The sequence below is a fragment of the Dermacentor albipictus genome, chromosome 5 (genome assembly GCF_038994185.2).
Source record: "Dermacentor albipictus isolate Rhodes 1998 colony chromosome 5, USDA_Dalb.pri_finalv2, whole genome shotgun sequence".
Lineage (NCBI taxonomy): Eukaryota > Metazoa > Arthropoda > Arachnida > Ixodida > Ixodidae > Dermacentor > Dermacentor albipictus.
This window is the reverse complement of record NC_091825.1, coordinates 70,981,476-71,006,852: the sequence shown is the minus strand read 5'-3', so window position 1 is coordinate 71,006,852 and position 25,377 is coordinate 70,981,476. Positions and strand designations below refer to the sequence as shown.

The 25,377-nt window shown below is 45.2% G+C and overlaps 1 protein-coding gene across 1 annotated transcript; it reads left to right on the top strand.

Moving 5' to 3' along the window:
- The first annotated feature begins 2 nt into the window (after positions 1-2).
- VhaAC45 (Vacuolar H[+] ATPase AC45 accessory subunit) lies at positions 3-19,881 on the top strand. Its single transcript, XM_065429058.2, has 9 exons — positions 3-172; positions 730-853; positions 3,804-3,863; positions 6,281-6,503; positions 9,222-9,307; positions 12,102-12,352; positions 13,602-13,652; positions 16,560-16,761; positions 17,851-19,881. Exons 1-9 carry the CDS (start codon positions 54-56, stop codon positions 18,058-18,060), a joined length of 1,326 nt encoding a protein of 441 aa, XP_065285130.1. The 5' UTR covers positions 3-53; the 3' UTR covers positions 18,061-19,881.
- Positions 19,882-25,377: the final 5,496 nt, after the last annotated feature.

Sequence of the window (25,377 nt, the reverse complement as noted above, 5' to 3'; positions counted from 1 at the left end):
GAGCTGTCATATGTCCAGAGTTACCGCTGCTGCCGTCATATGATCACGCAAACATGGCGGTGGCTTGCTTGTACCGGCGGCTCGCTGTCGTAGTTTTATTAGCGTTTACTGTTTATTCTTCTGTGCTTAGCGCAAATGTTGAAGTTCCCGCCTATATTTGGGGTTCTGAAAGGCAAGCTCGTTTGGTTTTCTTTCCGATTAGCATGCGCGCGCCGTACTAACTATGTTCCGAGCGGGGGTGTGCCGCAATCTGTTGGTCACATGAATCGATGGTCGCAACGGCGATCTCACTCTCTAGAGCTGTAAAAATCGATTTTATCAGTAGAGTCTGTCTAGTTACGATGGTTTGATATTTTTGAACATGCCTCGTGAGATGAGGTGCCTCCTTCGAAGCGTATGTGTTCGCATACTGGCGCCTCAATGCTAGAAAAAAAGTGTGTTGCAGCTCAGCAGGCTTGTCACACCGCTAAAACTGATACGAAACAGTTTAGCACAAATTCACTAAGCTCCTCCAGCAACGAGACCTACACGCCGGGTGTTAATTTTTTTGCTGTGCATCAAGCTTGCATTTAGGTGCCGGTACACGTAGCAATGAAATAATGTTCGCCTAGAGCAGCTGCGTTATCTTACACCTCTTAAAATCTTCATACATTTCATGTTTTGCGCAATTGTCCGTTTTTTATGTTAGTTCTTATATCAAGTGCACATTGGTGAACTCTCGTGTTTCAGTGGCTTGAAAAAAATCCCGCAAGTGGGTTCGTTCGACAAGGTTGAACCATCTGCCTTCGGAAATTCCGTGGCCAATCTTGTCGCTCAAGAAAATGCTGTGGTCGTGGCTTTTGTCCAAGACAAGGTGAGTTGTGCGTTCTTGCTTTCTCTCTCTTCTTTTTCCTGTTATTTTTCATTGCTTTCAGTGGATGTACTTAACGATTACATTTCCCCAACTTGGTTTCGCCGGACCTTGATTGTTTTCGTAGACTTCTGAATCTTGTACTGGCCTTAAAGGCGAAGCGGGTAGCTTTCTGACAATGACCACCTTTAATTAACGAGCATCCCGCTTTATACGCACGTGTGGCAAGAAAATTTGACCGTTTAGCACTTTTCCTGTCATAATGCTCATTCTGGTTAGCAATGCTTTAAGATAACACTATTCGATGTTAATTGCTTTCCTTATCACTTCGTTAGTCTACCGCTTATTTTCACTCGCAGAATAATTTTGCAGGTGCATAGGATAGTGTAATACTCTCCTATATTGTGTATCCAGATCAGACGTTAGACTGATTGTTAGATCAATTGAGTGGCTGTTCATAAATTTGAGGATAAAGCAGGCATGCAAGCAGGCTGGAACATTTTGTGGTCCCCTGCGCACGAGCACAGTTTGGTTGCATTATGGGCAGTATTAACTTTCATACCCGGAAATTGCAAGTTCTTTTTTTTAACGCATACATTCTTGTATGTTTTGTAACACATTTTTGCCTGGATGTCACTCACATCTATCTTTTTTTTTTAAATGGCACCTGCATTCTTTATATACCAGAATTTGAAGCACTTTTAGAGGGCAGAAAAATTTTGATGGGGCCTCTGGGAAGCGGCATAGAGAACGAGACAACTGTGGTAACATTCGGCCAGTTCTTATGGCATGCATGCCACCAGTGGGCCTCTTCGATTTTCGCAGTTCTGGCAGCCCGCTGGTAGCCAGACGGCAGCCAGCTAGTTCCGGTTCTGACAGGAAGTCACGTGGGCTGGGATCCCAAGACAACCCGAACCTGCCCGAAGTTTGCAAAATCGAACGCCGGTACAGCTGGCCAAATGTAAACATGCTACCAGCATGGCAGCGCCCGTCGAGGCCGACGCGCGCTCGGCGTAGTCGGCCCATTTATGCGTTGCCACCTTGAAAATGTATAGTTGCATTCAGGAATACGATCGCTTTCGCGCGATTTCGCGCGACTCGTCGCAGGACGCGTACTGGGCCAACCTCGCCTTGCGCAGCGCAACAGATGGCCTCCGACGCGGCGGATGACAAGACGCGAAATCGTGATTGTACACTCGAAAGCGATAGCTGTAAGATCCCTGTTCGCAGCGATCACGTCGCCCACCGGCGACATTGATGAGTTGGCGCTGTATCATCACAAGAGATGAGAAAGCAGGTTATCGGGTACGTCTCATATGCATAAAATTTCGCGCCGACCTGCTTAGGCTTCGATTTCAGAAAGTTCGTTGTGGCTGATGGTGCTTCTCATTTAAGGAGCTGGACGCGGCTGGCGCGTGAAAATGCACGTCGCCTGTGACCAGCGAAACGTTTCACACTAGAAACAATATTGGTCGCAATCATGAGAGCAATAAGCCAATGTACGTGTGTCTAAATGTACTGAGTGCAATCAGTGTATTCTTAGATTAACGGCCTGCAGTTCGAACACATATCGGTTTCGAGCTGCCACCTAAGCATACGACAGAGAGACGGAGCGAACACGGGCTAACTGCAAAGCCTTCGCTAACTGCAGAGAAAGGAGAGATATACATACGCGAATTATGTGAAAAGGAACGCCACCAGAGAAAGACGAAACCAAGATGTACCGCAATGTGTGAATGAGCGTCTACAACTTGCGTGGAACACGATGCATATAACATGCACGCCTGAGAGCGCGGCGCGCTGTTCACCGCCGCGAAGAAGCAATCAGGGGACACACACACACAAAAGCTTCAAACGGTTCACCAAGGCTCGTATCACACCGCTTCACGATGCGGAACGGAGCGTTAGCACCTAAAAAGATAACGCTAGAAGTAAGGAAATCCGGAGATGACCGTATACAGTTGGCTGAGCGAGATAAATTTAAGTCCTCAAGCGCCCGCATTGAAATCCGTGAAGTCCCCGTAAAGATGGCGGCGAGCGCCCATCGCCTCTTTTAGTCGTCTGCTAGCCAGAGAACTTCCAGAGAGCAGCCAGACCAAAATCCTCCTGGCAGGTTCTGGCAGCCCGCGGGTAGCCAGAACCGTCCAGCGCGAGCAAAACGAACGCCCGGCGGAAGTGCGTAGCGCGGTGGGCGGAGCAACCCGAGAAAAACGAAGACGCTCCGGCTGGCTCTGGCAGCCCGCGGGTAGCCAGAAGTGGAAAATCGAAGAAGCCCAGTGTTTATGCATCATGGCTTTGTCGTCTGCCGTCCCATCATGAAATTTGCAGCCTAGTACAGGCTGCACAGACAGCTAGCGGCTGTGTTCGAGATTAGGCACGCTTGCTCTAAGCGGGAGTGCAAGAGTAACAGATTCCGGTCTGCATAACATAATCAGCAGAAGCGTTCATTTTATTGCAAGGATTTTTCAATGTAGGTGGTGAGCCTGGTTGGCTCTAATTTAATGTACCAAATCACCACCCACCTTCCCACAGGTATCATGTATATTCTGAAAAAAAGGTGGTTGTGCAATGGCTTGGGTGTCGATGTCGGAAATATTGATACGCTGCACTTGAACTACTGAGGGTGACCAATAATTGATATGCTTTGTGGACACTTAGCAGTGGCTCATTTATGCTTGTCACTAGTAGGTGTATGCTTTTGCAAAGAACATGGTCAGGCACATAGCGTGCTGATGACCATTGCACAGTTTCATGCATAGTTTGATTTACGATGCTGTTCCACCAAGCTTTTGCGGGGTGGTGATCTCTGGGTATGTTATGAAATTTATGTTTTTCAGGCAAAAATGAGTGGACAAATATTTCGGGGACAATTGAGGATTCGGGGTGTCGTGCTATGTTTGTAAGTACTTCTTGATCAACACTTGGTACCATTTTTCTTGGTTCTCTTATCCAGCTTAGTGCGGAAGACCTGTCCAGGGCATCAAGTGATGACAGAAGCTACAAGTACTTAAAGGTAAGCTTGTTCGTCAGTAATCTGCAAGATGCAGATGCAGATACCAAGTGATAAATGCTGGCTTTGCTGCTGTTAGCTGCATGTTGTTGTTGTGGTGAAATCCTGTCATTCCAAGTTTTTCTTACTGGTTTACATCGAATCATGTGTATCGCAGGAAGTTTCATTTGGTGAAGAAGTGTCTAAAAACTGCAGGAATTTAGCTTGGCATGCTACAAACGTGTGGTCTTGACTCCACACGCTTGGCATTCAGAGTTTGCACTAGAGATTTTCTGCAATCAGGCCCGCACCTCCTTATTGCTTAAAGAGATACAAAGCAAAAATAAGTTGTATGAGTGCATTACAATTCCATAATGCTAACAATGGCACTCTTATCATGGCAGGAGGTTCGATAAGCGAAAAGATGCAGGAACAAGAGGCTGGCAGGGCCGCCACCTTGAAGTTCCTGCAACAGCTCACAGTGGTGTTGGGGATTTTCACAGCCTCTTGTCTGGCCTGGTTAAATTTTTATTAGTAAAGGTGGTCTGCATCGTATTCTAAAAGAGCCAAAGAATGAACTTAGCAAGTTTGGGGAACTTGAAATCTGTGCCGTCGCGCTGACGAATCGACGCCTGGATTTCAACGTGAAACCCAAGAACTGAAAACTTCTGCCTTTATTTTCTCCTCTAGTAATCAATCTCTTACTGTGAAATTAATGAAAACATAGTTTGGAGGAATATTCTATCAGTCTAGGCTGCTTGTTTCTGTTTTGTGTTGTCCCTTTAATGCAAGATTCCTATCAATTTTTATGATTCTCAAGAAGACACGAACTTCAATGGATGCGTGTGCAGTTTATTTGCATCTGAAAGTCTGACGGCGAATTCGTCAACAATACATCCAGCTGTGTGGTACCATTTTATTGCTGTGCCATTAGCTGGGTAGCCTATCTTCAGCACCAGCTTATGAAAGATCTCAAGATTTGACATGTGATCGTTGCTGTGAAATTATGGAACTGCCCATTAGAACATAGAGTGAAAAGTATTACTCGGCATCATAACACCTTTTAAGGCACTTAGCATTCTTTGAGAATTAACTGCAATTTCTAGTAACTGTAACTATTTATGTGGGCCGATCCTGAACATGGTGCAGTCTAATGCTGGGGTAAAAACTGCACGGTGGTACCACAGCGCTAACGCTGGTACCATGTGGTACCACATGCTGGTGAGGGGAGTGTTCTTGCAATCTTCCCTAGTGACAGTTAGTGCTTTGAGGCTGTACTGCACCTCTGAATGAAGACATAGGCACTTTCATTTGAAACACTGTGTAGCTTGTAGGACGGTGCACAGGGTTTTAAATTTGTCCTTGAGGTTGGCTCCTGCTTGCGGGTAAGGGAACGGTGGTAAGGGGAGCGCCACCCGTAACGCATGCGTAATGCAACTTAGTGCCACAAATAACAACCTCCCAAAGCATATACGCATTCTTGAATAGCTAGCGAGGTTGGTTCTTAACAATTTTTTTGTCTATTTACTACCTTATCCAAAGCAAGAATTGCACACATTGTACAGCTAGTTATTTTTGTATAACTCTCTGGAAAATGGGCTGGTAGATAAAAGGCTAATGATTGGTCTGTAGTCTTTCATCCAGAATTCAAGTTGCTGTGAGCAAGTGAATATACTAGTGGTGTGTTATAGCCAAGAATGGACAGTCCTTATGCATGTAAAGAAGATCTACCAAGTTGCGATAATCGAGGATATGCTTTGACGTCTGTCTTGGTGTTGAAGAATGGGCCTCCAGAGTAACGATGCCTTCTCACTTTGCCTTGTGCAGCTGGCCTATCGACTGTCAGGATTTTCTGCTCAAATTAAATTACCTATGAGCATGCATGTCTGCACCCCAAATGAGTATACATATATACTAGATCATGGCAGTTTAGGTCTCATCACTATGATCTGTTTACCTTTACTCTGGATTTTGCCACCAATACTTGTTGTTCATTGGCAGTTTAGAAACTATGTTCCTATTCAGACTACCGGTTTAGACGCAGAAATACACGGAAAAGAACTTGGCTGCCAATTTCTGTGAGAATAAGCGCCACAAATTCACAAACGTTACAAGCCAGAGGTTTGCTCAAGCCAAAAATAAGAACGCTTTTCGACAGCTAAGAAACAGCAAGTAGATTATTTTATTGTATGATCAAAGGACACTGGAAAGCACAGGGAAACATTACTTATTCTTCAAGATTGCAAAGTTATTTATTGTAAATCAATCTTTGTTCTGCTTTTAAATTGCTTCAATATGCTGAATTCTTCAGCATGTTGAAGACAGACAGTCAGTCTTTAAGGCACCGTTTTTAGCATTCTCCAATTTTAAGTGAAAGTTCTATTCATAGCGTACAGTGCACCATTTTGGACAAATCGCGGTGATCGACTCCGTGCTTGCAGGATGCCTTCGGCAAGGAGCATGTGCTCGTGTTGCCAGCGGTGGAGAACCCCGTTGATGCGCTGACGTCGCACGGTGGCCTCAGGGTGACGCACCTCAACATTCCTGATGTTGGCGCAGTGCAGTCTGCGCTGGACGGTCTGCACGATGGCAGCCAAGTGCTGCTGGTAGACTTGCCTCGCACTGTGGGCGTCGAGAGCCGGTCATCAGCGCTCCAGCAGGCTGGTGCGTACACTGCTTCCACCTTCAATATCGAACTTTGGTGCAATTAAGATGATTATGTTTTTCATTGTGAACGGTTTCCGAGGATAACACACTAAGCGGCCTTGTTGGTGGCAGGAAACTTGTACGTGCCATATTTGCCCGATTTTAACTTGCAACTAACGCGCACCTTATTCTTACATGAGTTCAAAGCTAGAAAATAACGGGCCCCCGAATCTAATGCACTCCTGAAGTGTGGAATTTCTGATTTGACAAGAAGCTTGAAAACGTTACCTTCATAGAATGCAAAGATATTTATAGCTAGTGTTCGTTGCCATTGCTGCCAGACAGCTCTTTAATGCTGTCTTTGAGCCACAACGTGTCTTTCTCTATGCGATTCATTGCGTTTAATATATCAGGCATTTCTTGAACAACTACGTAACTATCACCTATGGGATAGTGGCCGATGCCTCGAATAACAACTTCACCAGTTCATACCGGGATACATCCAAGTCTCCAGAATGCCAAAAATTTGTAACGCAGGTCTGTTACTTCTGTAGCATGTAAACTAGCTTATCTTTCGAATGAACTTTTGTAACAAAAGCGGTGCATTGTCATCACCAACCTATGAGAGAACTTCTCTTGCCATCTTGTAATGACAATGGCGACGACACTTGCTGTGACTGCTGCAGTACTGTAAATGCTGTTTTCGATTTGCTGTCTGATGGTAACGTGCGATGAGTTTCTAGACCTATATTCTTGGGAAAAAAGAAGGTTTAGATTATAATAGTGTAAATATAATACCTACAGTGCGAGGGGGCAGACACAGACTAACTCCTGCCCATTTAGTCTTAATCTTTTTCTCGTTATGCTGTATGTCGTTTAAAAGGATTAATTCATAGTCCAGCAGAAGTGGTTTGCAATCCTGGGAAAATCACTGTAAAACCAAGGAAAGTCACTAGCATTCATTGGAAACTGATGGGATTTTCTTGCAGAGCTGTTGGTCCAACACACTGACAACCTGCAGCAAACTTTTGTAAAAGTTCTGGCCAACAGAGCTTAGTCACAACATAAAAAAAAGTTAGGATGTTGATAACTGAGCATGATTGTTTCATGTTTACAGTAGAAGTTTGTTCTTACTTATCAGGAAAAAAAATGCAAGAAAATATGTTTTTATCTAGAAAATGTACAACCTGAAGTCACTAAAATATTTGACAAACTGGACTGTAGCTGACAACTACATAATATGAAGTACGAAGCGTTACATGAACTGTTGCACGAGACACCGGCCCGCGCCGAGCTTGTGGGGCCCGCACGGCCCGAGATGCACGTAGTCATTTTTGTGGCTTAGGGAAGCTTACGTTTGTGCTCCTCGAACTCGACCTTAGTCGGGAGCTTCTTTGAGCGGGGCACTTTGGCAAGAAGTTTTGACGCGCCCACTCAGAGAGAATCGTTGCAACAAGAGACACTGACATGCATCAAGCTAGTGGGGCTCAAGCAGTCCGAGATGCGCTTTGTCATTTCCCTATTGTACATTGCTTTAAGATGGTTACAGGAAACCAAAACGAAATGTAGCTGGGGAGCGACGCCAGAATGAGACATGATGCTTACTTGGCACCGCCTGCAGCAGGGAACGGCGACCCGTTTCGGCTATCGCCTATTAAATGCATACTTAGCAGGCTTAAATTACATGCAGGCTTCTAACGGCACTGCACGACATGTTCGGTGAAAGATAGATAGGTGAAGATGATTGTTGCAATAGCGCTGGCGGTGATAGCAGTGCATGTCATGTACGACGACCTGTGAAGGGATTTGCTGGTGCCAGAAAGAGGAAACCGAGTCTATTTTCATGTGACATGGGCAGGCAAGTATTGCGGAGAAATTTGTGTTCATGATCGCATGTGCTCTCGATAAGGAGGGTTGCTGTGTGTTACCCGTTGCTCTAGAATATGCAGCAACCCTCCCAGAATGGTTACCTTACGCAGCTGCCGACAGGCAGCAATGCAAGTTTATGCTAGTGCCATCTTCGCAGCAGCAAGGTTCCCCATAGGTAAAAATAACTTTGCATATTTTTTTTAACAACCAGGCAAGTAACTGTGCCAAGTGGTACATTCAACAATCGATATCATAAAGTGCAATCTTTCTACAAATTTTCTGTAAGAACAGAGCAGCGGTAAGCAAAAAATTCTTTTTCTACTATATTAAAAGAAAAGCATGCATCTGTTTGTTTTAACAGTCTAGGCTAACTTCTTAAAAACTGCTTTCATTCATTTGATGAAAAAATCTTGATTACAAGGGGAAAAAGAAGGCCAGATGTCCCTATATTGAATTCTGGGCCATAAGCTTGGTGCCATTACATCAATGTAATGTCATGGCCAATTTGACTCCAGAGACAGGGTTAAAACTCGCTAGTTGAGTCCGTGGTTGCCTTAGAATGCACTGTAGTGCTTCTGCATCGAGAAACAATTAACTAGACCCATATATTCTTGCCATCATGCAAAGCTGGTCCATAAGCTTTGCCACTGATTTTTGTGTCCTTTTCTCGCATGCCAAGCTTCGTTTCATGCTAAGAGAGAGAGTTTTGCTGGTGTAGGCAGGTACATAATTTTTTACTTAATGTTCCTGTTTAGCATCCTTTTAATCCTGAGAGCTCCACCATGGCATTCCTCTGTGGCATTCCTTGGTTAATTCTTACTAATCAATCAATGTCGTTTGATTGACCACCCTGGACTCCGCTTGCAGACACGATCATGGAGGCCACCATGCAAGCCCTCTCCTCAGGAGGCAAGAAGTTGTTTGGCCTCTACACCGGGAGAGATTTGGCATCGGTAAGCACCGGCAGCGAAGCACTTGCTGTGCATCATGCAAGCGGCTAACTGCCCTCCTATTTTAGTCGTTCTGAGTGTCGTCTTTCATTTTGAGCCCCAAACAGTAATTTTGCCAGGTATTTCAGGGAAATATTTTTACAGATAATAAACCATTTGACGGTTGCTGCCGTACATGGATAGCGGGGGCTGCATACTTGAAAGAACAGGTCTTCAGAGCAAAGCACCACTTTGCATCACTCTCTAGGTGTGGCTACTTCACAAGAGCTCAAAAAAAAAAAATTTTGTTTTTAATTGCTGCTGCCAGAACTTTCGGTGGGCTGCAAGTGCTTGTTGTTAAAAGCTACTTCAAGGACAGAAATAAGTTGTATGAATCTTACTGTATTAGGAACCTATTGCAATGTCGCCATATACTGTAGTGAAGAATAAACCATGGTAGAATCTTGATTATGTTAATCTTATAGGACAGCGAAAAAATTTGTTTCGCTCAAAATTCATAGCACCCACCTGCCGACTAGCTCAAGATTTCTCATTTTTTAATTAATTTTATCCACAATACTAATACCTTCCTCTATCACATAGCGAAATATTTTGAAGAAATGCTGCAGAATTTGAGATTGCACTTTTTGGTGTGTCGTCTTCAATATAGAAAAGAAAATCGGGCTCGAGCGCAGGTTTCCATTGACTCAGTGCCACCGTCTTGGTATCACCGTAAGCACAAGAGATCGACGATTCAGATAGCCGTAGCGATGTAATTCTCCATGCAGAAACAAAAGCTTCAAAAGCGAGCACAAAAAAAAAAAAACTAGCCTCACGAGTTGTTACTGCAGTAACGTGGTGCCCAGGGAGCGCCTAAAAGATCAGATTGCTCGATGCAAAATTGAATCACTGGCACGGTTGTTTCGTGCACATTCTGGCAGCAGTGAGCTGCGCACTTTGCATGTTCCGTGGGCAGAATTTGATGGTTATCTCAAGTTCCTTTCGTTGCTGTGTCCTGCTTGCTGCCTAATGGTGATAAGGACATCATTTATGCAATATAAGGGGATCTGTTTACTTTTATTTGCGGCGGCAAAACTGCTTCGTATCGTGCGGTCTAACGGGTCCAAAGGTACAATTGTTTCGAATTATCATCGGGGGCCCAAGACTACAAAAGGCGTGGAATACAGCGGTAAGGCTACCCATGGAAGCGAATGCCTCCCTTCTTGCTAATGCATCAAGACTGGTCACGAGTGATTGCGGGCTCCTGATAAAGTTGCAAAGTGCAAGTTGCATGATACTGCACCAAGCAATATTTTGGGGGGGGGGGGGGGGGGGCTGCTAGGTGTAGTAAGGTCAATGTGGAGTGATGTTAGTCACCCTGGCAACAGGTATGCAACGGGTGCTGGCGCTCTGCTGGCTTGACAACAGCCCATGTCTGGCACGTGCCGGCTCTGCCAGGGATCGCGCAGTGACTCGATTGTTGGATGTCATTCGCCACAGCGCAGAAAGCACTTCGCAATGTTAAAAAATTTAGCACGTTGTAAGCTGATGGACTTGGGCCCAGGCTTTAAAAGAATTTGTATCATCTTGAAATTCACATCAGCCATGTTCATATCACCGGGATTCTGTTCATACTGCATGCAGAACTTTTTCTTGCTTTAATTTTACCTAAGAATATTGCTTTTTAAAAAACGAAAAATCATTCTGGAGGCTTCAGATCTGCATCAGAAAAAATATATGAACCCCCGGTAGTCCGTTTCACACACAAAAAAAAAGAATGAAAAAATAGAAAAAGCTACGATCCTAGCACAGCAAACATTAAGAGAGTGTTTTTACAATGGCGCAAATTAGGTTCTACCTGATATGTTGAAATATTAGAGTAATTAACTAAAGTTCACAAGATCCTGTTAATTAACAGTGTTAGGTGCATTATTGAAATCGCAACATTGCAGCCAGCGAGTATGCAGAGGATGCGCATTTGCTAGAAATATACTACGGAATGTACTTTTGAGCCAAAGTTACATGCTAGTCACACGGATAAATTTAGTGTCGCATTGAGCGAATGCATTATGCTGCAGCGAGTGCTGTCACTTTGGTGGCATGCTGCTACACGGGAAAAGAAAAAGTCATTTGGAATTGACTACATGAAGGCACATTGAACATACCTGATGCTCAATGTTTGCTGCTTTTTATTGGCTACCATTTGGCAGAATAGGTAGAAACAAGTTGTGTGCACAAATGTGGACACGGTGCCTGAAATGGCTAACATGTGTTTGAGACATGGAAATGGCCTTTGTGAAGCAATTTTCATGCTTACGAATTGTCCTTTGCACTGTTCACATATTCATAGCTGGAAAATGCCTATGTTAACACAGCGAGTGATAGTGGCACTCCAACACATCTGTAAAAAAAAATTTTCATTTGAGGATGACTTGAGAGTGGCTGACGTAGCCTACTGTTGACCCCAAGTTTATTGAAGGAGGCGAGCAGTGTGGTGACCACCAACATTCAATCCACCCAACACTTAGGTCACATTCTTGGCCAGTACATTGTGAGGACTTTTTTTCCAATGCCTTACACTCTTTGTGAGTGGTCCTAGCTGCACTCCACTCATGTCACCAACATTGGCCAGCTGTCACCGGCAGACAATGAGAAAGGAATAGAATTGATTGAGAGGAATTCTCTTGTGGTTCGCAAATTAAGCCATGCGTTGCGTAATCTCTCGGGTATGCTGACGTCGCACGATAATGCTTGAGAACAAAGATGTCCCCACAATCTGTAACTGGCAGTTTTTACATTCTCCCTCAACCTTGGACAGCCAATGGTGGAGGCTGCTCACTTGTCGCGGTCCCGGCGGCATCTGCTGGCGATGCCTGAGGCTGCACCCTCGTCAAACGAGACGGCGGGCGTGATCATGGTGCGCAGTGGCTGCTTGCTCATGTACGGCCGCACGGTCACCGTGTCCTTCACCGAAGATCCCAAGGCAGCGACATTCACCACGGTCACCTACAACGACACGCTGAGCCCCCCACCTGTGCCCCAATGCAGCTCGGACAACCAGCACGCCAAGTGCGTATTTAAAAAGAAATTTTAACCTCTTAAGAGTCCATTCTTTTTTCCCTAGAAGGACTCCCATAAGGATTCATCTTATGACATATGCTTTAACCCTTAAGTGCTGTTCCCAAGTATGCTCGTCTAGTCACTGATGCTCAACCTTGGCCGTGCTCAAGATAGTTTGTGAACGTGAAACTACTGTACACTGGTGGCAGCATCTACTTGGAACTTAGCTAAACTAAAATGTTACGTTCGATTTTCTTTTTATACGAGTTATGGTGCAACAAAGCGTATTGAATGTCGGTGTTGCGTGTGTCTCTCATTTTCCAACACGGTGAACTGGTGTATTTTTCGAGTAGTGCAGAAATTCAAGTTGTTATGAACTCCGGTTCAAAAAACTTACAGTAGATGATTACGCAGTGTCTTCAAGGGACAATACCGGCCACAAAAAGGTCATGTTGCCTGAGAAAGACTAATAATCCTAAATATGTGATTAATTAGCAAAATTATTATTCTTTATTTGAATTCTTAGATTACAAAATTTTGGAAAAGATTCAGTAGCTTATTGTTTATAAATAGCATGTGAATTTAAAGTCTGCTAATGGTTACTTCGAATTTGAATTTGTTCCACTTTGAAGAACGCTTGGCACCCAAAGGATTAGTGACATGGTTCTAACATTGAAATGTCTGCCAATAGTGGAGGAAAATCTAATTTAAAGTAAAGGCGATGAATATGGATGTCTACCGCCAAAGGTGCTCATTCTCACAAGAGAAAAATTTGCCAATTGCTCACAACGAACTGAGGTGGCCGTAATCCCTTTAGGGGTTCAGGATGTGCAAATATACTGCAAGCTCATTACACAAGAGCTTAGCAATGATGGTGTGAGTCTGCTCTGAAACAAACATGCAAGCCAACTTTGGTAGATCTTTGGCGCCGCTGTTCTGCTGCTGAAATAGTCCTAGGGGTGTGCTTCGAGCCAAGCTTTCTTCCTTTCCATGTGTTCTTTTGTCTGCATTATCGCACGGTGCCTGCCCATTTTTCAGACACAAGTAAAGTTATCCATCAACCACTTCTTCAAGTGAACAACAGCGTGGTATGACAAAAATGTTAAGGTTGCCTTTTATTTAGCTTTCGGCTAATTGAAGCCAGTTCTGCACGTCTTGGCTGTAAATGTGGGACTGTGTTGGGGTCACTTGAAGAACAGGTAGAGATGTGAGCAACCGCATTAACCACTTCATGTGTTGTTGGCTTTTTTTTTTTCAGCATCACATTGAAGTTCCCAGATTCTGGACCTGTTAAAGACTTCAGTCTCTTGTAAGTTATATTTGGTTTATTATTGTATTTATGAGGTTTATGCAATGATTTGTTATTTAAATAGCTGTTATAGAAACATTACGAAACATAGCTGAAATTATTTCCTGCAGAGCAGATGTCATGTGGCTACAGCAAAACAGCAGTGCAGTTAAACCTCAATATAATGAAGTCGATAAAATGGGCAATTTGCTTAGTTATATTAAAGTTTCACTATATTCAAGTTCGATCTTTCATGTATGTAATTAGAGTAACCGATAGATTTTTCTTGCACATTAGGGGCTGCAATATCTTCTGATTATAGGGCGATCGGAAAAAAGCAAGCTTGAATAAGAGAAAGAAGAGAAAATGGTTTAGAGTTGGCGACAAAAGATAGTTTCATGCCACGTCGGCGATATCTTCACATTGGTGGTATGAAGGTGGTATATCTCCACTTCCCTCTCGCAGCTGATAGTGCACCCGCAGTTGGACGACGATATCGTGAAAAGTGCTAGCGATTGGGAGCAAATGCTTCATCTGTTTCTCGCTTCAGCGTGCTTTCGAAACTCAAGGTTGTACAGCCTTCGGCACTAAACGCGCTGGGAGGCTGCGCACGTTGTCGTGCCGTCTCAGCTTGCCCAGTCTTTGCACCTGTGGCAGATTCTCTAAAACAAGGCGTGTGGGCTGCATATGCACTCATCCACGCTGATAGCCATGGCCGCGTTTAAATAAGAGTAACACAACAGCCTGCCCTCCACTCCCCTCATAGGGTTTAGGAAACCTAGGTGGTAAAATTTAATCCTGAGCCCACTGGTGCGACTCGGCATCTCTCATAGTGCAGGTGTTGCTTCAGTACTTTAGTTCTCATAAGTAAAATACAGTTGAATTTCGTTATAATGAAGTGTCGTAAGACATGAAAATACCTTTATTATATCCATTTAGAGCGTGCATTCAGATGTTAATAGCAAAAAAATAATGCTTGCTCATGTTTCTCCAAAAGAAATGCAAGTCGGGTGCCTCTGATGGGCCAGCAAAGGATCTCTTGAGGATTTTGATTACCTGTTGGCATCTTGCCATTCTGATATGAGGCAGGGGTACAATAAATATTACATGCACGTGCTCAGCTTTGCTGTGAATCTGCAACCATGCGACTGACATTATCGCATGGGATTGGCACATTGGCTTGTCATTGGCTCTGTAATGCAGCCAAAGCTCTGGCCAAAACGTGTATGCTGCTGATAGATCATTCCAACATGGGGGGGGGGGTGGATGTTGCACATGGATCTGCACTCCATTGCTACAATCATCAGTCTAGCCTGCATGTCTGATCTTGGGCTTGATCACCGATGAGGTCTACAAGTACAAACGTACTGGTGGTGAGGGTTTTTGTAGCGGCTTGTCACCAGCCTCTGCACCAGCAGCACACTTAGGCCGCTACGCCTAACCAGTGCCATCTTGTTTGGCGTCTGCAATCAAAGTTGCGGTTTCGTGCCATTTGAAGTGGTGGTAACTTTTTTCAAGGCCATCATGTTTGCATCTACGCACACCCGGTTCGTACCCAAAACACTGTGTGGCACCTGAAATTTTGGTTATTGCCATTGTACACTGGTGCTAGGGTTAGGTGGTGGTGCCTTGGGAATTGCGTACGTCCAAAAAATTGCTTCGGGACTGTATTTGACATTCTTGCTCCCCAAGTATATAGATTGAGGCACATGCAAATACAATTTGCTTCACTACAATTGATATGACACAGGAGAATACACCTTTGATGACTAAGCAAATTTTAAATTTACTTCCTTACGCCCGACATTTCTTTGCGGTTTGTTGGCCGTATCTGTGATGTCATGCATAAGGTACCACTATCGTGTGGGAAGCCGTGGATAGGTCAGACAGGTTGCTGCATCAATGACTGTCTCAGAAGACATGTAAATAATGTTGAAAACGCACATGATGGCTGATTGATGCATCATTATAAAAGCTGTGGTTAGCCGTCGTTTAATGCATGTACTATTGTAAGCAGTGACCACGACAAGAGCACACACAAAATTGTTGAAGCTCATGTGATTTTAAGACTTCAGTCAGATTGCGTGAGCACACCTTTTGTGTATTTCAGAGATAAAGAGGCTGAATTTCTTGGAAAGTAATACCACCATGCATGTCATGTGTTGTTGCTGAATTGTATAAATTGCTGTTTCCAGAAATAAAATCTTGTTGAAAGTTAGCGCTCTATATTGTGTATTTTCTTCCTCCCCCTGTACATGCGCTAAACAAATTTTTCCTTAGTAATGGCATACCAACAAAACCCAAACTATCCCAATGGTGAATGTTCCAATCCTATGCACTATCACACTGGTGACCCAATTGCATCATCAAGGCAGTTCAGTGTGTGTGTATGTAATTTATTGCTGTTCCCATGCCTCGTATCAGCAGGGCTAGGTGCCAATGGGAACAAAATTTGCAGGAGACCTTTTGCTGGCTCGTCAGAGGCACCCTGCTTGTGTTTGTAACACGCAGACCTGATCGCTATTTCTTTCCACCGACATCTGTGTGTATGCTACAACAAGTGTCGTACATAACGAAGGTATTTTCATGGCCGACGCTAACTTCATTAGAATGAGGTTTGACTTTACATCCCTATTCGGTGTGACAGGGTTTGACTACGCCCTGCTTAGGCCACTGACATTAAGGCCTCATCGGCACCATCATAATATTTTTGAACAACTGCCAGCTCTCATTTTCCTGCAGCCAGAACACATGCTATACAAGGATGTTTCTACTATGTGTTTGAACACACCACCACAAAGTGTCACCATTAAATCTGCTGCTGTTGGTGCCTACATCAACGCTACTCCTGTGTTCGTAAACTCCAATACGCATGCTGTCTGATTGGAGCTCTCTCAACTGGATGATGTCATCAAAACACTTCCACAGGATGGTGTTCAAGTCGGACGAGCGCGGTGGCTTTGCCCTGACCGAGATGAATGCCACCCTGAAGAACTACCAGGACCTGCAGATGCGTGTCAAGGACCTGTGGTGGCCTCGGGGCTTCTCCTTCTCCTGCTCCCTCTCCCAGTTTCGGCAGTACAACTCCACCAAGCTGCCCCAATTGCACTTGCAGCTCGACACCTTCCAAGTAAGCCACCTTGGCCATGGGACTCCTGCTGTTGATTCTGAAGAGCAGGCTAGGCGTTTGCAATGACTTGCAAACTGTAGCCACATCATAAGAAGCCAACAAACACCGACGCCAAGGACAACATAGGGGAAATTACTTGTGCTTAGTAAATGTAAATAAAGAAACGATAAATTAGTGGATATGAAAGTGGATGAAAAAACAACTTGCCACGGGTGGGGAACGATCCCACAACCTTCACCCAAGAAAGTGGATGCGGAAACGGGGCTGAGGTAGTTCAATTGGTAGATTATCGCAAGTGAAATGCGAAGGTTGTGGGATCGTTCCCCACCTGTGGCAAGTTGTTTTTTCATCCACTTTCATATCCACTAATTTATCGTTTCTTTATTTTCATTTACTAAGCACAAGTAATTTCCCCTATGTTGTCCTTGGCGTCGGTGTTTGTTGGGTTCTTATGATATTACTAATAAAAATCTGGTCCCTAGGTTAACCCTCTTTCATCTCGTTTAAACTGTAGCCACAGTAACTCAGCAGGCTACAGCTGGCTACAGTATTCTGCTGCGCAGCACAAGGTCATTGTTTTGATTCCAGGCCACGGCAGCAGTTTTTTAATGCGGATGGATTGCAAAAAATGCTTGCGTAGTATTGTGCTTTGGGTGCACTTCAAAAACCAATCTGGGGAAAATTGATTGATCCAGTGCTATCCTGTGTGGTGTCCCTCAATACCATTGTGCAGTTTGAGGATGTTAAGCATGCTAATTTGCATGATCAAACCATGTTTTGGCAGGATGTATGGGAAGGAGGAGCTAAAGAGACACTTCATAAAGTAACTCCTGAAGTAATTTATGCAGGGGCCTCCTGCTGGCTTGTGACCGTGGCATTCTGCTGAGCATAAGGCTGCAGGCTCACTTCTTGGTCACATTATGGAGCGGTGGGATGCAAAGGTGGATGTTATCGTAGTGTCGAAAGCAGATCCCTACCAAAGAGATGGAACGGAAAATTGTTTTCAATCTTTGAAACCTCTGCAACTTTCCTTCAAATCCCACTTGCAAATTCTGATGGGAAACCGTGTATGCATCGCCGATTTTTCAGGTCCAGCTCGTCCAGAACAACACAGGTCAGTTCTCAGAGAGCTACGACTGTGCGGGCTTCTTCACTACAGTCATCTGGATGGGCCTGCTGGTCGTGCTCCTCTACCTCATCATCTTGGGCACGGGTGTCTTCTTCATCTACGATATCCGCACAAACGACCGTTTCGACGACCCCAAGGGCAAGACCATCACAGTCACAGCCTCTGACTGATTTCTTTAGCATTGTGCGTTTCCTTTGTGGTCCCCTCTTGCTGCTGCTAGTGGCTTACATGTTGCAAACATTGACAGTAGAGTAGGGTTCTATGTGGAACGTGTACTTGTTATAGGTGTAGCGCCTGGTTGAATGTTCGTGTGTTGTGAGAATTTAGTGGTTCGCTTTCTCTTAATGATGTCGATGATGTCCTTGGAGTATGTGCTGAATGCTGAGGACAGAGTTAAGCATCCGGTGAAAATTTAATCTCGCACTATTCAAGATGTTCAACAGACCTCCTTCAATGCTTTGCTTTAGGATTGTCCGCTTTCGCCATTTCTTTTCCGTGGCTGTTGTTGGTGTATGCAGCACTGTAGCTTAAAATATTTTTTATGTTAAATACAGAGCCAGATGCGATGGATGGAGGTTCCTGTCGCGTATAGTTCCTTGTTCCACTGCCAAGCACTTTGATGGTAATGCTAGCTGACGTCATTGACGTCATTGTGGAGAGTCAGTTTTTGTAGATTTCTTTTTGGCACTCAATTGCTACATGTTTATATTGGAGCTGGACAAATGAGCATTTTCAGACATGGGAGAACTTCCTCACCAACCTTGTGAAGCCTGTAAAAACAGCTTTGGCAGATGATTGAGAGGCTAGTGAAAGCGTGTTACTTGTGTATATACATAGCAATATATATAATATATATATATATTCTTTCTTGTGAATATTGGTTTCCATGTTTTTGTCTTATTGTAGCCCTGTAGATAGCTTGTCACCACTTGGAAATTAGTTTGCAGGCCTACTTAGAAGAAAGAACTGTTCCTTTTACTTTTTCTTGACCATAAAGAGAATAAGTGTATGAAAAACTGAATGATAATACCATAAACATTATTTTGATGAAGTACTGTATATCAGGCATAACTGTCGGCAAATGTGGAGTCTTGTGGTGCAGTTTTGTACAGTATGAGCAAACTTAATTCAAGTATTTGTGCAACCTGTGTGTGTCTGGCACCGTCATGCATGCCTGTCAACTCCTGGGTTTGTGTGTGCTTTTGGTACAGTTGGTCGAACATGCGATGTGTTGCCCTAACTGCTGCCGTGGCAGTCAAGCAGCGGATCAACATCTGGCTCGGTTAGGGACAGGCCAGACCGGCTTTGGCTTTTGTTCTAAGTATAGCCATGTCAAAGCTTACAGTTCCAGTGTACAACCAGCGTTGGCTCTGTGTAATGTGCTGGACTTCGTGGTACATAATCAGCACTCCAAAGAAATGCTGGCTAGGAAGAGAGGCCTTCTGTCCTCGCCTTGTGGTGCTTAGGAATGTTGGATATTTGCCACGATAACCCTGCCACATTGCCCAGCAGGGGCTTCGACCGATGTGTGGTGTCCCGCACAATTTTTGCAAACGCTGCGCTTTGAGCAAAATTTATGCTTCTGCTCCTCCCCCCCCCCCTTCTGTCACAAACGACATTTCACAAAATTCGGCAAACCATGGCATATGCTGGCTAAATGTTCGGCCAGACTGGACCAAAATGACAGTTTGTGTAGAAACTTCAAGTGTTGTCTGCCTGTACAGTATGCCATGTACGTGTTGTATGATGCCAAGCTGTTCATGCCTAGTCATACACAGCGAGCACAAGTGATTCTCAAGTCTTCAGAAGCAACGCATCCCCTGTAGCGGGAAAGTGCAAGGCTTAAGAAATCCTGTCTCAATTTCCTTGTTCGAGTGCAACACCGCATGTCATGGTTGCACCTGGATTTAAACAATTGTGTAATTTATTGTATACATCTTCTATGTGCCAGTTGTTTTTGTTAATCAAGAATAAAGCACATTTTTCCACAATTGCTTTTCTTTTGTCAACCGTACGTGGGAGCTTTGTTAAGCCACTAGCTGTTTTAGTGATCTTGCAGCTGCATTTTACTTTGCTGTCACTAATGTAAATCCTTGATAATTGATGATAATGATATTATAATCACATTAAGTGACATTGAAAAGGAAGGCACCTTAGCCAGTATCAAGCCATGGCTGTACTTTGCAATGACCTGGTTAATTTTCCATTTCGAAATTGATTTTGATGATGCCACACTGCTTTATCAATGAGATTGACAGTGGGATGCAATAGATAAGACGAGAGTCATATGGATCATTGCCAAATGCGTCAAGCACTTCACTTTCAAATTGATATGGGAACACGATGGTCACCATTTCCCTAAGTAAATTGAAGTAGTGGCTGCGTGAGCCAGGGTTGGTCAGCCTATAATAAATTAGCAGCAAGGTTGTAGATGAAGCCTTGCCTCATGGAATCAAAGATTTAATAGGAATTGGGAGGGCAAAATGGTCATGGCTCTTCAAAGCGAATTGTTCACATTTCGTTGTGAATTTTTTTCTGGAACAGGCGCTGCGTGAAGCACAAGCAAGTGTCGCTGTACGTAACATAGCATGCGAGCTGTTGCTGTTACGTACATTTACACTTTGAATCTTTTTCTAATGCGATGAGCATTCTTTGGGAACTATAGCAGCGAAGTGGAATACACTTGGTTACCGCAATATTAATTCTTTGTCTGATCGAGCTCTGCGCCACCAAGTGGCTGCACCGTGTAGGCCATTCACGTCTGCGCCTCCACTCATCCGGCAAAATGCCCAGTCCACTTGTGTTTACCTGAATACTGGACACGCTGAAACTTTTTCTTATCTAGCGAGCCACGGGAGAGCATGTATGTTGACAAGACAGCCATCGACTGCAACTTGTAGGATAAACATCGATACCTGGCAATTTGTTTAGGTGCACTAGCTATCATCGTGCCCATGAGTGCGAAACACCCTAATATACCATTTTAGAACCACATAAAGAGTGTTTTCTAGTTATATAATAATACATAATAATACTAATACAGGTACGTACAGTGAGTGTCAATGTTTATTTCTCGGTTTAATGTGATATAAATCGCTTCCTGCTTGCGCTTGCAAATCGGCAACACGAAGTCATTTAGGTGGTGAAGACCTCCAAGATACATGACTTAGCCCGCTGTAAGAAAAGTGCAACATATTCACGACGTTGAGGGTGCACTAGATATAATTTTGCTATTTGCAATGCATGAAGTAAAACATCTGGCGGAACCATCTCAGGGTGAATGTCTACATTAATTCAATTCACAACGTAGTGACAAACCGTATTGTCACTTCTGAAATGTGTTGTGAGGGGTGTAAACAGCAGGGTACCTCGCTTGAGCATCAATGATGATGATAATAAATTATGGGCCTGCCCTTTGACATAGGCAGAAAGTTTTAATATATATATATATATATAACCTTTAATAACAGTTTCACATGAAGAAATTTCGCATGGCCTCGAAGAATTCATTGAAGTGACAGCCTTATATTGTCCCTTTTCGCAGCGCAGTTTGTTCTAGAGAATCGAGATGGCACGTTGCCTCAGCGACAGTGCACGAATACGAAACCACTGCCGTCCACCCTGCTTCTGTGGGATCAGTTGTTGGAAAGGCAACTGAGTTTTGGCTAATGCACTGTGCATCAATCATGCTGGATTGAATTATGTGGATTGAAGCAGTGTGCAGCAGTTGGTCGCAAAAATGGTGACTGGCCTACTAAGGCATGGAATCTGTGTAACCAAGTTGGTGGACCGCTGCTGCAACTGTCCATACGTGTTGCCGGCACCTCGGGATGTACGGCTTTCCTCAAGGATACAGAAATTTGCTCATCTGCCAGCATTGTATAGCTAATCTTCAAAGGAAGTGCCTCAGCCATGGAACGTCGGCAGGAGTCAGTACCACTCGTTAGATAGTGACAAAGGGAATAGCCCCATGTCCTGTCATAGAAAGTTTTGCGCACAATATCAACACACATCTACCCCAACTGACAGAAAAACTTACGTCCACTCTATCGCCAATGTGTCAATGAGTGAATGGGCGCACACTTAAATATATGCGCGCCATATACGCACAATAAATGACAGACTACACCGATAGCACATGAATGGTCAAAGCTGAATGTTTCGTGACAGTCCACTAGAGTAAGCAAGTTACTAGTGATAATGCATCTTTACTACAAGGTATTACAATGTACAAAACAGCTACGTTTTAAGCCTTGTGCGCAGCAAAAACAAATCTATCTAAAGCAATGGGATAGACATGGAATGTTCCAAATCTTGACTCTGCTTGCACTGCATTGAGGAAGTGCACACGCAGCTATATTTCATGCCAGAAACTTGCTTCGGGCCAGAGCCAAATTAAAGTGATGATTTTATTTTTTATTATATAGAGTGTATGCATGCTGCAGAAACAGTTTCGTGCCAAAAAGTAAAAGCAAAATAAACGGACCTGGAAGCGACTCCCGTCTAGAGAAAAGGCAAAACCGATGCATTCAAGAAAGCAAATGTACCCCTTCTAAATGAGCCGAATTGGCAGTCGGGACATCTGCATACACAACACAAAAAGAAAGGGTTTCTCCAAATTCTTTATTAATGCAAAAGCATTACATGCCCCATTACGCGAAAATCAGTCGTAGTCGGCGGCGTGGCCGAATCATGGTACCAAAAATGGGCGACGGCGCAAAGAATAAAAAAACATGCCAAGAAATGCTCGGATTGATGTCATATTTTTCAGGCAGGTTCCTGTAAACAAAGTAAATTAATGACTTCGAAAAGAAGATGTACTATATTTCTGTCAAGGTAGGAATCGAACCCGGGCCTCCCGGGGTCGCGACGAGCACGCTTCCCGGGCGCCACAACGGCTTTCTTTCTTTTTTTTTCTTAATTATCCTACGCCACCACGGCTCCCTGATTCTGGTTGACTAGTCTGTGCGTCACTGGGCACGTGACAGTGCAGCCAATGGGGAAGAGGTGGCGTCACATCATGGGTGTATAAAATAAAAATCGTTAATGTCCTATTGAACGCCGCTGAGCAGTCTTTGGAGTTATGAACTCCTGGCGGGCAAGCGAGCGCGTTGACATGCTTGGTGCGTTTTGATTTGACCTTACCGAGGCGCAGTTAGAACACGGGCGAAAGCTTGCACGGACAAGGGACGCGCGAAAAAAAGAAAAGCATTTTACCAAAGTAACTATAATGCCTCGCCGCCTCGGTGATCATTCCGGAGCTACTACCGTCAACTGCCGAATTTTTCCGTACTTTCTTTTCCCGTCAACCCCGTACTTTCTCGCCTTACACGCCGACTCGGAAATCAGCAATAATGTCGACAGCGCTCCGCCGATGTCTAGCCGCTTTCTGTCTTCGCAAGGTCGTTGGTCCCGTTCGCCTCTCCTCCGTCGCTCTTCGTCCCCATCTACAACCGGTCGCTACATTTCGGGAATCTAGGCGCACCGGCTTCCGCAGCTCATGACCGCAGGTGACACTACAACTACGACCTGCCTACAAATCCAGTTTTGTCCCTGCCTACACGTGGAAGCCTATTGAACATTGATTGAAGTAGATGGTGTTCCCGTCACATATCCGTCGACGTAGGAGCGCTGCTGTGACGAATGAGTGCCGCTCTTCGCTGAAGGCCCAGGAAAGTTCTGACACCCGCCGTACCCTGTACAGTACGGGTCGCCGACGGCAGCACTTCAGCTGTCATCGGTACTTACACAGCTCGTGTGACTATTCGTGGCCGCTACACTATAGTTTTATTTAATACCTTCGAACAGTGCCCGCATGGCCTCATTCAGGACCTTGACTAATTCTTTCCAAACCCTCCGCCCAAATTGACTGCTCCTCCGGCATTGTACAGTTGGATCTGCTGTTTTCCACCGACGGGACTACTAGTACACCAGACCGCTTATGTTCAGCCGAGTTCAGCCGTTTGTCTCCACCTACCGCCACGAATGTCCTCCTGACCCCTTGTCCCCCCGTTTCTGATGACGAGTATGTCGTATCCACGCTCACTGACGTGGTGATCGGGAGCGCAAGTATTGCGCTCTTGATCACCATAACCCGAATCATCGAGAGTTGTACTTGCCTGCCCATATCCGATTTCAGACTTTCAACGCGCGTGCTTCCCCACAGCATTGCCCTGACGCATACCGCGCCTCTATAAGAATTCTAGATTTCTTACTTGATCCCTGAAGCAGCCATCCCCAGCACCAGCGGGCCCTTGTCGACCTCTCTTTCGCCAGCTTCGCGTGCTTACATTCGTAAAATGGTTGTTCTTGATCTTAATTCCTTCTGAGGAAACGGAAACTCTTCATTGCCTTCTCTTTTCTTATACAGGCATTTTTGATTTGGACTACTGCCCTCTTTGACAGACATCTGTAGTCATCCATTACATCAACACCGGTGATGCCAGCCCCATTCATAGGCGACCTTATCGCGTCTCCGCAGCGGAGCGGGCCATCGTACAGATAGATGCCGACAAGATGACGGACAAGGACATTACTGAACCTCAAAGTAGTCCTTGGGTATCCCTGGTTGTGTTGGTAAAGGAAAAGTACATTTCTTGCCGCTTCTGCATTGACTACCGTCACCTGAGTAACAGACAGACAGACAAGAAACTTTAATTGGTCCCAAGGGACTACGTTGTCGTAGTCGTTGGCCGCACCCGTGACGGGGGCGGAAGACCGTGATCTTCAGCCCTGTCGCAGGCCCTTTGGACACCCCGAAGGTGGACTTGAAGGTCATCGCTTTTGATGGCTTCATCCCAGCCTTCTTGCCTGTTGAAGGCGAGTGGCGCAACGCAGAACATTGCCACAGCCTGTGGTTCAAGGTGGACCGTTCCTCGCCGCAGTCTGGGCAGCGGAGATACACACCCGGAGTGCAGTGGCTCAGCCTTGAGCGAGACGGAAAGGAGCCCGTCTGCAGCATTCTCAGCACCGAGACCTGGGGTCTGCCTAGCTTCGGGTGAGGAGCCGGAAACTGCCTGCGTCCCAGCTGGTAGTGTGCAGTGATCTCGTGGAAAGTAAGCAGCTGGTCCGTGGTTCGGTCGATCCCCTGCGAAGCCGGGCCCCTCGGACCGGCGCGGTTGACGAGACCTCGCGCCTGGTCGTGGGCCAGCTCATTGGGGTTGCCTCGAGCCGGGGGAGACGTTCCAGCCCATGTGAGCCGGGAACCAAGTGATAAGTGATGACGTGACGGGCCGTGCCTGTCTTGCGGGTCGTCAGCACCGCCGCAGCCTCGGCCGAGACCGAGCCGGCGAGAAAGGCCATCGCCGCCGACTTGAGTCCGTGAAGATCTGCGTGTGCCCGGGTTCGCACAGAGCCAGGGCCACTGCGACTTGCTCTGCGACGGACGCCGTTGAGCGTTGGATAGATGCCGCATTCAGGATCTTGCCCTGGGGGTCAACCAGCGTGGCCACGTACGAGTTTGATCCGGGATACCGCGCCGCGTCGAC